Source organism: Zingiber officinale, chromosome 3B (genome assembly GCF_018446385.1).
Source record: "Zingiber officinale cultivar Zhangliang chromosome 3B, Zo_v1.1, whole genome shotgun sequence".
In the NCBI taxonomy this organism is placed as follows: Eukaryota; Viridiplantae; Streptophyta; class Magnoliopsida; order Zingiberales; family Zingiberaceae; genus Zingiber; species Zingiber officinale.
Window position 1 is genome coordinate 76,628,170 of NC_055991.1, and position 16,128 is coordinate 76,644,297.

Here is a 16,128-nt window from a genome sequence, read left to right on the forward strand (position 1 = left end):
CTATCAACTTTACATATACCAAAAAAAATTCTATCCAATTTGAAGCATATAGAATCTAGCTAAATTCACAGAGCAAGCAATGGCTTAGAGCAACAACCAGATTCTGGTTCTATCATCGAGCATCAAAAAAGCATTATAGAATCTAGCTAAATTAGACATGAAAAATCAAGTTCCAACTTATTTCCGGAGCATACAAAATCACAAATACAAACAAGGGCTGAAGCAACAAAGCAGCACACAGAGAATTAAACAAACAAGCTTTACTAATTTAAATTCACAGAGCAAGCAAATTGATCAACCCACAATTATCATAAGGATCTACTCTCTTGATACTCAAATAGACTCAGTAAACGGCCTAACTTCTAGCACGAATCAAAATTCCTAACTATATTAGCATTTTCCCCAATTCATATTCGAATAAAATTCTCCGACAATCATGCAAAAGCATAGAGATGGTTTATTTAGTTTTTATACGGAATAGAGAGTAGAAAAGAGCAATCCAAACTTCCGACAACATCATAGAGGATACCGCTAATTAGATCATGGAAATCACATAGATAGAACTAGTAAAGAACATAAAAGCCCAAGATTTAACGATGAGACTGAGGGATTTAACAAAGGACCTGCATCTAACCATGTATCAAACCAGAAATTAATATGATCTTCACCTAAACGCCATCTAATCTGCTCTTCTGCTACGTTTCTCATCTGTAACGTCCTGTGCAGTTGCTAGATGTTTAAGTCTTGTTAAACAATGAGAGCGAGGATTGTTTAAGTCCTATGCAGTTGCTAGATCATGTTTAACGTTGAATACTAATTGATTTCTGTAACGTCCTGTAACGTTGAATACTAACGTCCTGTGCAGTTGCTAGATCATGTTTAACGTCCTAGCTCTCATCTAATTCAAACAATGCTCATTGGATGCTCGAAAGCTTCAGGTTCGATATGCTTAGTTAATAGCCTTAACATGTGATTTTTGCAAAACATATGACATGATAATTGTAATTAGATTTTTTTTTACTTGTAAAAAATCGCTATGGGCATTGAAACTTAACAGACTTTATTGATCTGAACACTTAACATCACAAATGTTCAAGCTTGCCACTTTTCCCTGCATCAATAATGCATTGAAACAAGGTATCACGCAACCAATCCAGGACAGTTTGCATGTCATTCGAAATTGAAAAGTAAACTTTTGTTAGCAAAAAAGACAACTTGATAACATGCACTTTTTAGGTGAGACTAGGGGAAATTATCAGGTCATTTTACACTATAATGGAATAAATCCTGGTTAGGACCTGATTAATATGGAACTAAACAGGCTATACTATACAAAAAAGTAAATTTCAATAGAGGGAGAATACATATAAAAATCATACTTTTAGTTCAAAGATGGAACAAACCTGAGCACGAATAAAGCCAGAAAGAGCAAAAGTGGTATACTGGCCGGTGTACACTCCATTATCATCCAAGTGTCCAATATTGATTTGGATGGATGCGTGATCCTTGGCAGTGATTAGTCTGTTCGTAGCAGAACTAGGGGAGAAAACGAAAGTTGGAAAAAACATCACAATAATCAACATAATCGATCAATATATCCATGCTACAGAAGATCTAATTACTAATAAGATAATCACCATTTTCTAAGGATATAAAGATTCATCATTTCACCCGCTTCGTTCTGCATCTTGAAAGTGATATCGCTTCCCTAGATTCACAAATATGTGACCAAATCACCTGATAACACAATAAAAACAATTAGGGAAAAATATTTGACCAAATCACCTTATAATAAACATAGCCTTCAAGCACATAAAATACGAAAATAAAATTCAAGAAACTCACAGACATACCACTACTTTGTGGACCCATGATAGAAACTACAGCATAGGAGAATCCATGCTCTGCCAACTTCACTGACTTCATAAAGTGTTCAAGACTCGTGACATTGAATACACCATCTCCGTCAATCAGTTGGATAGAGCAACATTCATTAGCCATTTATGCTTAAAAAAAGAAGAAAACAGTAATTGATGTGAGGTCAAAAACAATCCTTTAACCGACACAATAGACATCAATTGAATTATTGCATTATGGAAGTGAAGTAATAATCCTTTAACATGACAGACATAATAGATTACTCATATCACAAGCCAATGCATATAACTTATCATACAACTATACTTATTGGTATTGATGGAGTCTATTTGTTGGTCCATTCCATTGGATTGTAGGTTATTTTCTTTGTAACGACTTGGATGCTGAGATCTCTAGTTATGGTATCATCTCCTAGAAGCCAACATGACTACATGAAAGGCAAGCAAGGTCATGGATTCTAGTGAGTACTTAGATAGACTTGAACCTTCCTAAAGTATCATCTCTAGTTATGGTACAATCGTTTTTCAGAAACTTAAGGGGAAGTTGTTGATGTAGTTGTACTTGAGTTGGACTCATTTTAATGTGTTAGTAAAATGTATGACGTTATGTTTAAGTTGGACAAAACCTCTATATCTTGAAGCTTTAATCCATACAACAAACTTTAATGAGAAAAGTAAATGACCAAATTAAAGATAAAAATATGTTATAGCTACATGCGCAAAAGGCAAAAATAACATATTCTGATGCATAAAGCAGTTATTGGGCTGCGCGAGTAATCCAATAAAGCATCAGGCTGAAGACATTCAGAACATAAAAATAGGGGAACTTAAAGAACAGTGATTATTGGGCTATCAGATCAAATACCAAACTAAAGCATCAGGCTGAAGACATTCAGAACATAAAAATAGGGGAACTTAAAGAACAGTGATTCCTATTTCAGAAATTCAGATATCATTTATTTGTGACACCCAAGAAATGTTGCAAGTATTCTGCAAACAAATCGAAGTAACATCAACCTTAAGTTTAGCATGGAAAACTTTTGATCGGGTTAAGTAGACATTACTGTCCTGTCTGAAAGGATCTCTTACTTCCAAAGGCAAGTAATTATCCTACAATAGTAGAAAACACAAGAGGAGAAAACTAAGTAATCTCAAGACAAAAGCAAGATGGATAAGTGAAGTATCAGATAACATAAAGAAGTAGCACCAGGGTTGCAATATCATCAACGCAACCATTGGTGTCGACTTATCACACCTCAGTACGTAGCTCATCGGTTGTCCCAAAGCCAACCACATATCCCTCAAAAGGTCCACCATAGTCCATCTAAGGAGCCCCCTTCATCCATGGATTGACGCAGTAAATCAGCTTCGACTTTGTAAAAATAACCTCTCCGCCTTTCCCTTACAACACCTCCTTCGAATCAGAAATTAAAAAAAAGGAAAACTTTTTCCAATCTGGAGTGCATTCCCACCATCGAACTGCATTTCGATCCCGCACAAACGAAAAAATAATAATAAATACAAGAATCAGATGAAGGCGTAAAGAAGTTCACCCCTAGTACAGCAAAGAATACCAGCGCATGGCCCGTTGGTCGGGATCAAACCCAAAAAGCAAGGAAACCTAGCATCAAACTCAAGCTCTCCTAAATACCATCAATTCTCCTTACTTCGGGCACCAGCTTCCTTGGTCGGGATGCATCGTAGGGCTCAGTACTCGAAAAACATGGATATGCGAGAGAACTGGGAATCGACTCCGCGGAACGCTAGTCGGAAATGTCTTCGACGAAGGAATCAGATCTATGGGCGATGACAAGCTGATTATTGGGCTGCGCGAGTAATCCAGCTTTGCCCTGCAGGGAAGCGTCGCCCTCGCGGTCAGTGACGACTGGGAGGAGGATTTGTAGAAGTAGTGATTATTGGGCAGCGCAGCTTGGAAAGGAATGGAGAAGGGGCGACGGGTTTAGGGCTTGGAGAGGAAAGGAGAAGGGGCGACAGGTTTAGGGCTTGGAGAGGAAAGGAGAAGGGGCGGTGGGTTTTGGGCTTGGAGAGGAAAGGAGAAAGAAAAATGTGAAGCAGATGAAGAAAAATGCGGCGGTAAAAACATTTTGAGGAGAGGGAAAGAAAAAACGCGGCGGCAAAAAATGGTGAAAGGGAAAAACGGTGAAGGGAAAAATAATGGTATTCAACAACACTTAATAGACAACGGTTTTTAAAAACTGTTGTTATAATCCCAAAAAATAGTATACATAGACAACAATTTTCAAAAACTGTTGTCGTACCCTTTAAAAACCGTTGTTGTATCTCCAAAAAAACATAAATAGACAACGGTTTTTAAAAACCGTTGTCATAGGCCAAAAAAATTACTAAACGACAACAGTTTTTGTTAAAACCGTTGTTAAAAGGTAAAAAGACAACGGTTTGATATAAAACTGTTGTCGTTTGAATGTTGTTGAATGACATTTTTCTTGTAGTGATGTAGTTTTGGTTTGTGCTATGCAATAGGCATGAATAGCTTTACTTTTGGGAGTGCTCTGTTGGATTTCCGTGGCTTAATTAGACCCTTTTGTTATCAATTGTTTAACATGCTACTAGATCCCTTTATTATTGATTCTTTAACCTGCAGTTCTAGATTTTTAGTTTAGCATGTCAGTTTTAGATTTCATAAGAGCATTTCATATATAGATTTTCAATCTCAGTTTTATATATATATATATGCAACGAACAGCCTTCTTTAGCCTTGCTGTACAGTGTTTGGTTTGTGCTATGCAATGAATATGAACAGTTATTCTTTTAGCTTATTATATAATTTATGAGGCATTCTTTTATTAAGAAGTATTAATAAGTAACAAGTATTTTTCTTGAAGAGGCTAGTACCCGACTTCCGAGGTTATCATTAAACAAATCCAGGTGACCGTTTCCGAGGTCTCGACCCTGGTAAGACCAAGGTCTTTACCCTCGTAGGACTGGTGGCTCACTACCTCAGTTTCTATTAGGGAGCGCGCAATGGTACTAAGCTTGGGCCCATGAGATTATTATTTTGAAGTATAAAAGTATAAGTTTTGAACAAATGGAATAAGCTTCCCATAAGTTTAAAAATCAGCAAGTTTAGTTTTCTTCTATTCTAGCATGTTGTTTGTTTTCCTTACTGTTATTTGCTATTAGATGAGCAGCTTTACATGTTTAGCATTTCAGTCTATTTTGATTTCCTTGCTATTAGATGAGCATGAGTAGTATTTCTTTTAAAGCATTCAGTTCTTAGATTTCTTCCTGTTCATATGCATATTCGAGTTTTGTGAGTTAGATAGCACTTACTAAGCATTCTGCTTATAGTTGCATTTTCCTCTTACTGCAAATAAAGGGAAAGGAAAGCTATAGTGAAGGAAGACGACAAGGAGATGTGTGATGGATGTGTGATGTCTGGACTATGGAAGCCTTGGGACCTTGCTTAAGAATTCATTTCGATTTTGTATTTAGACTGTTGGGATTATTCTTTCATGTTGCTGGATTTGTTAATTGAATATTTTAAGTTTTAGAATTCTTCCTTTCATTTGCTATGCATATTAGTTCCGCTATCTGAGTTGTATTATTGTTGCATGCATGTTCAGATTAATATATATAGTTTTAGTTGAGAACAAATAATTGAGTAGAATGTTGAGATGAGTTATTTATGTTTCCAGCTGTTACTTATGTATCCTTTGAGTTTTTGAGAGTTTTAAGTATTGATATTTACATGTGAGCAACACTAGTAGAGTAAAGTTAATAGTACAGTAACGTCCCACCTTCACAGACTAGTAGAGAGGAGGGTGGGGTGTTACATAATTATTCATAATAACTCTAATCCCCACTAACAAAGGTTTGGAAATTCCGTCCATAATCCTCATCATATATGAACGGTTCACCATGAGATGTCCTATTATGATAATTCGAGGTAAAACCAAATCTACAAAGATGTTCTTCAACTTTATCGGTGGGTAAAAATTTGCCATTGTGACACTTTCTACGCGGACACTTTATCTTCTTGCTATTCATATACATAACTTGACTAGATGCAAAATTCAAAAATTGCCTCAGGCCCGTGATAAACTCATTAGTTAACCCTCAACAATCAAGCAAATTCTTGTTATACATCCAACTTCTTTCAATCTGCATTTTACCTATATTCAGTTATTTAGTTAACCATTATTAAAAGTTACTACAAATAAATCTTATCATTGAAGACAAAGCAAAAAAGAGCATCTTATCAAAATGAGGGAATACACATATGTATTATATTGCTAGTATTAATGTAAAATCAAGCACAAGAAGATTATGTTTGGATCTATTACAATTAATCAACTATAACATAATTATTTATAGTTAACTAGAGGTGATGAATAGCTCTTATGTAAACATTGGATCTATTACAATTAATCAACTATAACATAATTAATTATAGTTAACTTTATATATAGATAAGTAAATGTAAATTAATGAACTTAGGAATACCGAAAAGAGATGAACAAATACGACTGTCTTCAACTACACTGAGATCACGACAAATTGAGACCTGCACAAGCAACATTATGAATTCAGACAGTACCTTTCGAATTTTAAATAAAAAATGAAATAATAATACACCTCATGTTGCCGCGGCTACCGGGGGCAGCCGCGGCCATCCACGGCCACCATGGGCAGCCGCATCCCCCATGTCCAGCCGCAGCCACCCTACGTGTGCAGCAGCGGCCATGCCCGGCCATAGCCAGATTTGGTCAGTCGCTGCCAACCGTGGCCGGACGAGGATAGATTTGGCCAGCCGCTGTCAGGCCCTGCCACGCAGCCACCCGCGGCTAAACATGGGCACCCACAACCAAACGTGGCCACCCGTAGCCAAACGCGGCCACCCACAGCCAAACGTGGCCAGCCACGCGGCGCGAGCCAGAGTCGGCCAGTCACGCGACGGTGGCCAGACTCGACTAGCCCTGCGGCGGCAACCAGAGTCGGCCAGCAACCCGACAACGGCCAGAGTCGGCAAGCCACCCGGCGGCAGCCAGACTCTGCCAGACCACGACCACTAGTGCCTGGTAGCGGCCACCCGCGCCTGGAAGCGTCCACTCGGCCAGATGCGCGCAGAGAGGGGAAAGGCGAGATGGCAGAGGCCGAGAGAGGAGATGGGCATACCGACACACACTTCCGCCATCTGAGATCAATGTCGCCGCCGGAGATCAACGCCGTCGCTGAAGAGAATCCTAGAATAGATCTGAGAACGAGTCGGGGTAGAGAGAAAAAGGAAGCAAAGGAAATGACTAGGGCTGTAAACAAGCTGAGCCGAGCCGAGCTTTGGGATGTTCAAGCTTGTTTGATAAGATAGCCGAGCCGAGCCGAGCTTAAAATGAACTAAGCTTTTGAAATGAGTGTTCAAGCTTGGCTTGACTTATTTTTTATGAGCTTGAGCTTGTTTGAAGCTTGGCTTGAGCTTGGTTCATTTAGATGTTATCAAGCTCTCAATTCAAACTCGCCTTGAGCTTGGTTCGTTTAGATGTTATCAAGCTCTCAATTCAAGCTTGTTTGATTATTTGAAACTTTTAATTGTTTGATTGGTTATTAAGATTGATAATTTAAATTTATTTATTTTATTTTATTTTATTTTTTATTTATGATATTGAAAAGAGTTTTATTTATAAATATGGTTCTTGAATATTGTTCACGAACGTTGTTCACGAAAATTATTCACGAACAATATTCACGAACAATATTCACGAACATTGTTCACGAATATTGTTCACGAACGTTGTTCACGAACGTTAACGAGCTGAACACATATGTGTTCAAGCTTGTTTATTTACATTAACAAGCTGTTAAAGCTTGTTTGTTTAATTAATCTTATGTATATTGAACGAACATAAACAAGCTCTTATCAAGCCGAACACCAAGCTTGTTCACGAATGTTTGGTTCATTTACAGCCCTAGAAACGACAATGTGAGATGAATTAAATCTAGATCTAGGGGTTTTTTGCATCAATAATTCTTTATTGCCAATTTCGTCCCTAAAATTGGGATGAAACCCTTATTCGTCCCCGAATCTAGGACGAATTCTAGATTCGTCCCCAAATCTGTGATGAATCCTAGATTCGTCCCCAAATCTAGGATGAATCCTAGATTCATCCCCAAATATGGGACGAATCCTAGATTCGTCCCAGAATTGAATTTTTTAAAAAAAAAAAATAAGGGAAAAAATTGAAAGGCTTAAAGATGGACCTAGAGACATCAGAATTTCATGAAACAAGTTTTTATGTGTTCGTATCATTCTCCTAATAGTAATAATATCCTCATAAATAATTTTTGACCTAATTTATTGATTGTTGGAAATTTTTAATTGGAATTTGACCTAATTTGGGTTAAAAAATCGCCACGCTCAAAATATTATGTTAAAATTATGGATGAGGATGTTTTTACGATTAGGAGAATGATACGAACTTATGAAAATTTGTTTCATAAAATTCTGATGTCTCTAAGTCCATATTTAAGGTTTTGACCACATATACGAGCATGCGTTGAACAATAACTTTTTAATTAGTATTAAACTATATATGTTTTAATCAATATGAACCTAGAGATATCGAAATTTCATGAACAAGTTTTTGTGTGTTCGTATCATTCTCCTGATCATAATAGTATCCTCATAAATAATTTTGACCTAATTTATTGATTGACGGGAATTTTTAATTGGAATTTGACCTAATTTGGGTTAAAAAATTGCCACACTCAAAATATTATGTTAAAATTATGGATGAGGATGTTTTTATGATTAGGAGAACGATAAGAACTTATGAAAATTTATTTCATGAAATTCTGATATCTCTAGGTCCATATTTAAGGTTTCGACCACATATACGAACATGTGTTGAACAATAACTTTTTAATTAGCATAAACTATATATGTTTTAATCAATATGGACCTAGAGACATCAGAATCTCATAAAACAAGTTTTTATATGTTCGTTCCATTCTCTTGATCAGAATAGTATCCTCATAAATAATTTTGACCTAATTTATTGATTGATGGGAATTTTTAATTGGAATTTGACATAATTCGAGTTAAAAAATTGCCACACTCAAAATATTATGTTAAAATTATGGATGATGATATCTTTACGATTAGGAGAATGATACGAACTTATAGAAATTTGTTTCATAAAATTCTGATCTCTTTAGGTCCATATTTAAGGTTTCGACCACATATACGAACATGCGTTGAACAATAACTTTTTAATTAGTATTAAACTATATATGTTTTAATCAATATGAACCTAGAGACATCGAAATTTCATGAAACAAGTTTCTGTGTGTTTGTATTATTCTCCTGATCGTAATAGTATCATCATAAATACTTTTGACCTAATTTATTGATTGATGGAAATTTTTAATTGGAATTTGACCTAATTCAGGTTAAAAAATCACCAGACTCAAAATATTATGTTAAAATTATGGATGAGAATGTTTTTAAGATTAGGAGAATGATACAAACTTATGGAAATTTGTTTCATGAAATTCCGATGTCTCTAGGTCCATATTTAAGATTTCGATCATATATACGAACATGCGTTGAACAATAACATTTTAATTAGTATTAAATTATATATGTTTTAATCAATATGGACCTCTAGAGACATCAGAATTTCATGAAACAAGTTTCTGTATGGTTCGTAGCATTCTCCTGATCATAATAGTATCCTCATAAATAATTTTGACCTAATTTATTGAATGTTGGGAATTTTTAATCAGAATTTGACCTAATTCGAGTTAAAAAATCGTCACACTCAAATATTACTTCAAAATTATGGATGATGATATATTTATGATCAGCAAAATGATACAAACTTATAGAAACTTGTTTCATAAAATTCCGATGTCTCTATGTCCATATTTAATGTAACGACCACCCTTCTCACTACTCTCTAAAGGTGTCCATTACATAACTACTATAAACTCTTACTTACTAGTGTAACCAACTGTACTTAAATTTTTCCAGAAAACTTAAAATTTCGGCAGAGTATATGCTTTTCGGCAGAACTAAAATACAATACAATACTCTAAATTCAGAACATGCACATATAACTCATAATAACAGAAACATATGAAACTATATCTCAATGCAAACACAACGTATCTACTTACTAAACAAAACTCATCTTAACATGCGATCTAAAATAAGAATAATCTCAAATGACATGAATATAAGGTATAATCTCAAATGTTTCTTAACCACCAAAACACGAAAACTTAATGCTGCCCCAAGTCTCTCCCATAGTCCCAGCATCACACATCATCGAACACCTCCTTGTCGCCTTCCTTTGCTATAGCTTTTCCTTTCCCTTAGCTGCAGTAAGAGGAAATACAATCTATAAGCAAAATTACTTAGTAAGCGCTATCTAACTCACAAAAACTCGCGTATGCATGTAAGCTGAAAGAAATCTAGAAACTGGATGCTCAAAAGAAGATACTACTCATGCTCATCTAACAGCAAAGGAAACAAGGCATACTGAAATGCTAAACATGTAAAGCAAATCTAAACAAACATGCCAGCATACAAGAAAACTAAACTTGCTGAATTTTAAACTTACGTGAAGCTTATTTACTTGTTCAAAAACTTATACTTTAATACTTCAAAATAATAATAAAGCTTCTCTTCGGCCCAGGCTTAGTACCAATGCGCGCTCCCTAATAGAGAATGTGGTAACTAGTCACCAGTCCTACGAGGGTAAAGACCTTGGTCTTACCAGGGCCAAGACCTTGGAATTGGTCACCTGGATTTGTTTAACGGCAACCTTGGAAGTCGGGTACTAGCCTTTTAAAAAGTAAAATATCTTAATTACTTCTTCTTTAAATACCTTGACATTTTAACAAGCACCTTGTGTGCCAAAATCCCTAAAGTCTTGACTTTGGGATCTACTTAAGGCCTTGGCCTTTTTCTTTCTTTTCTTTATCTTTCTTATACTTTTCTTAAACTCAAAATACTGTAATACTTAACAAGATCTGCACTGTAAGCTTAATTAAAAATCTACACTATAAGCTTAATTAAAATCTGCACTATAAGCTTAAATAAAAATCTGCACTATAAACTTAATTAAAAATCTGCACTATAAGCTTAAATAAAAATCTGCACTATAAGCTTAATTAAAATATGCACTATAAGCTTAATTAAAAATCTGCACTATAAGCTTAATTAAAATCTGTAAATCTAATTAAGCTACTAGAGATCTAATTGGATCTTCCAATGCTAAACCATCAAAACTGCAATGCTATACAATTCAAAATCTACATACAAGCCTAGTAAAAATTTGTATTCAAACTTAGCAAAATTTGCATACCTACTTAACCAAAATTCTGCACTATAAAGACTTAACCAAATTGCACTATAATCTTTTAAAAACTACATTATGAACTTAACCAATCCTCATACCCAGTGTCACGGCAAGGAGAACAAAGAAAGAATTGCTACTGTAAACAATTGCTACTGTAAGGAACCAAAACATGATTGTTCTTCTTAACTGCCGTTTATTCCTCATAATCAACAAACTTGCAGCACAATACGGCATATCACAATATGCAGGTGAGTAGCGCTATCTTAAACTCAAAGACGACAGATATCATCTAATAGTGCTTAAAGAAAATATTATAATTAACAAACTTCGGATCAAGTTAATACAAGTAATCTGAAATGACAATTATAGTTTCATCGACTTCGAAAGTTCAAATTTGCTACTGTCCAAATCTTAATCTAAATCTAAAGCATCTCAGTTTGGGTTGCTGGAGAATATGTCATAATTGCTACAAACCTTAGTCTGTGACAATTTTAGTGCTTAAAAGAAACAACCCGAAACCAAAATCCCTTCCCCTGTTCAGTGCCACGACAGAAAACCCAAATTGCAACTAGCAAGGATGATTTCTACTGTAAACCCAACAACCATGATTGTTCTTTATGCTATGTGCCACGGCAACAGGAAATCTTAAAACATACCACAGCTGTAATGCAAAGAAGAAGGCAAACCTTGATCCTACTCCCAAATCTCTAACAAACTACATCTGTCTAGTATATTCCGAAAGCCAAAGAACCATATCCCTAGCAATCTATAATTCTAAACAGCATGTTTCGGAAGCAAACAGGAAATCGAAATCCCTAGAAATCCGAAATCCTCTACAGCATGTTCTGTGAACTAAAAGAGAACTTAAATCAAAGCTCAAACTACTCTTACTGCAGGTGAGTAGCAACTTACCTTGTGTTCTTGGACTCACAACCGAGAAGAAGGGCTCTAGGGTTTTGGTTAGCTCAAGTTTTCCGGCTCCTCTTCGTGCTCACGGCTTCCCTTCGACAAGAGGACCTCGTATTGATGAAGAACTCTCAAAGTTAGCCCCTCGCCGGCCACCGGAGGTGAAAACCCTAGCTCGGCTTCATTTTCGCCCAAGCACAGAATGACGCACGCAGAAGAGGAGAAAGAAAGGAATTAGGTTTAGGTCATGGCCAAAATCAATCCCTAAGTTCTTCATTTATAACTCCAATATTATGTTAACCAACTACTACTTAAACACAATTCGCTCCTTCCTTAAACAGCAGCGCCCGCTTGGGCACTTGGTCAGCTGGATCCGCTTAAGGTTTGGGTCGGTTCGGAGGTCGTGGGTTCGAACCTCGGCTAAACCTATTTATTTTTTGAAACTTCATCCTTTTGGTAAAAATACCAAACGACCTCTAAAAATTGCATAAAAATACTCTAAAATTTTTTAAAAATCTCTAGAATTTTTCTAAAGCATTTCTAATTATTTTTAAGCACTATTAAGACTTGAAATGAGGAAATTTGTGTTGTTACATTTAAACCTTATGATTTTTTTCCTTTTTTAAAAATTTTTAATTCTAGGATGAATCTAGGATTCATCCCAGAATTGAAAATTTAAAAACAAGGAAAAAATCGAAAGGCTTAAATATGGACCTAGAGACATCAGAATTTCATGAAATAAGTTTATACGTATTCGTATCTGATCCTGTCCGAATGCTGAACCAACGGACGCTGGGCACGTGGCGCTCCCCTGCTGCTGATGTGGATCTTCGACTAACTACACGATGCTCCGGCGAACCTGCACAAAGTCGGGCCGGGAAGGGGTTCCCGGCGGCGACCCTCCGACGCTCAAGTCAGGCGAAGCTCAAGAGAGAAAAAGTGGCTCCAAAACTCGTAGCCGGCGTACCTCCGGCGAAGGGTGAGGGCCTTTATATAGAGCAGCAGAGAAGCGAGTGTACACATACCAAGGTGTACACGTGTCCATGGCCCATACCCCAGCAAGGGCTTGTCAGTGAGCTTACCTGACCCATACTGCTACAGTCCGAGCATGTCCTCGATGGGACAGCGGAATCTCCTGTTATAAGATTTGGAGTATGGCTTACACGCGGAGCATACTCACTATCAGACAAAGATGTCCCTTGTCCTTTTCCCTTACTCCCGATCTGGCGTCCGGCCGGCCGGCTTCCTCGGAGTCCGGTCGGATGTATACGGTGATTTACTTGGGGAGATTCTCAATCATGTGCGTTGTGGAGACTATTAACAGTATGCTACCTTATGACTTTGGCCGAGCGTGCTGTCTGCTCGGCTTTGCGATCTTTTCCACTAAGCGCCGGAACCCTGACTTCCTACAGGACACCTTTAACCATTAGCCAGACACCGGGCGGTCGGACCCAGCCCTCTCTGGACGTTGACTCCATCGAACGGTCGGTCGGCCGTTCGGACCTCCCATCTCCGGACAGGCCTCCTTCCACTCTGACTTCCACGTGGCATTGACCTCACCGGACGGGGTCCCCTGTTCTTACCACCGGATCACTTGCCTCCCCTTCAAGTCTAGTCGAAGGAGGCGAATTGTCCGACTGACTGGACTACGAATCATGCTGGGCGGCTCCTCCGTGCTAGTATCCTCCGATCGGCCGACCGCAGAGATGGCCTTAAACAAATCGACAATGGCATTCACCGGATCTCCTCGTGTTATGCGCCAATATTCGACATTAAGGTTGAGCATGCTTTCATTAAATGCCCCGAATGGTTGAATGCCACGTGGCGCACTGCCATCGGCCAACGGCGGCGGTGGCATGGTGTTTTGATGTGATCGAAGCGATTCGAAATGGATGGCACGATGCACGCTTTGGTTCCCGTGACCTGGATCCAACGGTGGAGGCCGCCCGGTGTCCACCCTATAAATCCTTCGTTTCCTTCTCTCCATCATTTTCCTCCGCGACTCCGACCTTCGTCTACAGCGTTTTGGTGCTCCGGCGATTTCCTTCTTGCTCTCCGACGCTCCCCAGCGCCTCCTCCCTGATCTTTTCTCCTCACAGTAAGGCTCTGCACCTCTTCTTTCTTGTTTCCGGTGTTCACTCTGCATCTTTTTCCCAGTTTCGATCCTTGAAACCTCCTTTCGCTTGCGGTTGTTTTTCTCTAGCCTTTTCACCTTTTTGATTCCTTCCGATCGGCCCATGGCTAGTTCTTCCAATCCCGAAGACCAATCGCTCAGCCCATAGTACACCACCATGCAGTCGCGATTCGACCAGCGTGATTTTGATATTCTGACAGACAATTTCGAAATCCCGGAGGATTTTGAAATTCGTTTGGCCGGTCCCTCTGCTCGGCCGCATAGGCCGCCGCGCGGAGCTTTCTGTGTCTTCCGCGACCAGTTTACCGTCGGTCTGCGTTTCCCTGTACATCCTTTCATCATTGATGTTTGTAATTTTTTCATGGTGCCGCTCGGCAGCCTGGTACCCAATACCTTCCGTCTCCTCTGCGGTGTTGTTGTTTTGTTCAAGATTCACAACATCCCCCTCCGACCGGAGGTCTTCTTTTATTTCTACTACCCCAAGCAAGCCGAGCCGGGCACCTTCATGTTCCAAGCTCGGCCCGGATTAGTCTTCTTCAAAAAACTTCCTTCTTCCAATAAACATTGGAAGGATTATTTTTTCTACATCCGTATGCCCGATCAGGCCACCTTCCCGACAAAGTGGCAGGTCAGCTTGCCTCCCACCCCCGAGCTGAAGAAGTTCAAGACCCAACCGGACTATCTCCATGCCGCAAATATATTAGCCGGTCTACGACTTGACATCAATAAGCTTCTTCACGAAGGAGTGATGTACATCTTCGGCCTGAGTCCTATACGGACCCCTCTTCCGACCAGCTTTGGTAAGAACTCTACTTGGGCATTTGCTTTGATTGCTAACTGATTTCTTTTCTTTCCTTTGTAGCGGACATCGTCATGGACTCGGTCATGGCTGGCGTTCTGAAGAGAAAGGCGGCAGCGTTAGAGGCCGCGGCGGCCAGGGAGATGGAAACGTTGGGTATCCAGCCGGTCGGATCCCACGAAGGAGAGAGCGGGACTCAAGATGAGTCGACCGCTCAGGCTTCTCAACAAAACGTGGCCAGCGGAGCCACCCCCCTGGAGAACCAACCGCCCCCGAGGAAGGTTCCGCTCGGGAGGAGGAGCAACCTCAACAAAAGAGGCGTCGAGTGGAGACTCCCCTGCGCTCGGCTACATCAGCGGTCCAACCGTCTGAGAGGGCAACTGCCGCCGCTCGTGGCAAGGCGCCGGAGGCTGAAGCCATTTCGTCCGACCGGACGCCTTCTGAATGGGACGAGCCGGCCGCGCCAATCGAGGCTGTTCCGGTAAGTACCCTTCCGCCCGTTTGCCAACCAGTCAAGCGCTCGACCATTCACTCGCAGTTCTCTGCGCCGACTTCTGATCCCGGTCGGACGATACCTGGTCACGGCCGCACAGTACGGGTCACTCTTTATCTCCCGACTGAAGAGTTGCTGCCAGAAGCCGACCGACCAACCGCGCCCGAGCACACCATTACTTTGAAGGGGCCCCTAGCCAAGATGTGGGCCGACGCTCGGGCGCGCATCGCGATGATTCCCCTCCGCAATTTGGCCAATAGCCACATGCAGGAGTCTACTGGGGTAAGTTCATTTTTTCTGAAATTTTGCGTGTATTTTTTCCGAAATTTTGCGTGTATTTTTTCCGCTCGGCTTTTAACAATTTCGCCTTTTTGCTTCAAAGATGGGTGGAAGAGATAGCAGTCTCCAACCGCCTGGCTATGGTGGACGAGGAGCTAAGGCAATTGCAGGCGGCAGGTGGTCCGTCCGGCTCGCATGGACCTTCGTATGCCGAGCTGCAGAAGGAGCTTAAGAAGGCTCAAGATATGCTGGCGGCCGAGCAGAAGAAAACAGCCGACCAGGCTCACCGTCTGGCCGAG

General features: G+C 39.6%; 1 protein-coding gene across 1 annotated transcript; it reads right to left on the reverse strand.

Annotated features, from left to right (window-relative positions):
* Positions 1-1,060: 1,060 nt before the first annotated feature.
* On the reverse strand, positions 1,061-2,001 carry LOC122054946 (40S ribosomal protein S21-like). Its single transcript, XM_042616358.1, has 5 exons — positions 1,854-2,001; positions 1,786-1,802; positions 1,638-1,708; positions 1,404-1,536; positions 1,061-1,111 (listed from the first exon to the last, which is right to left on the reverse strand). The coding sequence occupies exons 1-5, from the start codon at positions 1,999-2,001 to the stop codon at positions 1,061-1,063; spliced, it is 420 nt and encodes a 139-aa protein (XP_042472292.1).
* Positions 2,002-16,128: the final 14,127 nt, after the last annotated feature.

What these genes read in the sequence shown, in the direction of transcription:
- LOC122054946 (XM_042616358.1), bottom strand. Translation starts at nt 2,001, where the DNA reads ATGGCTAATGAATGTTGCTCTATCCAACTGATTGACGGAGATGGTGTA. An exon ending in CTTTATATCCTTAGAAAATG is followed by an intron (nt 1,537 to 1,637) that starts GTGATTATCTTA and finishes TTTCTCCCCTAG; the next exon opens with TTCTGCTACGAACAGACTAA. An exon ending in CTGGCTTTATTCGTGCTCAG is followed by an intron (nt 1,112 to 1,403) that starts GTTTGTTCCATC and finishes TTATTGATGCAG; the next exon opens with GGAAAAGTGGCAAGCTTGAA.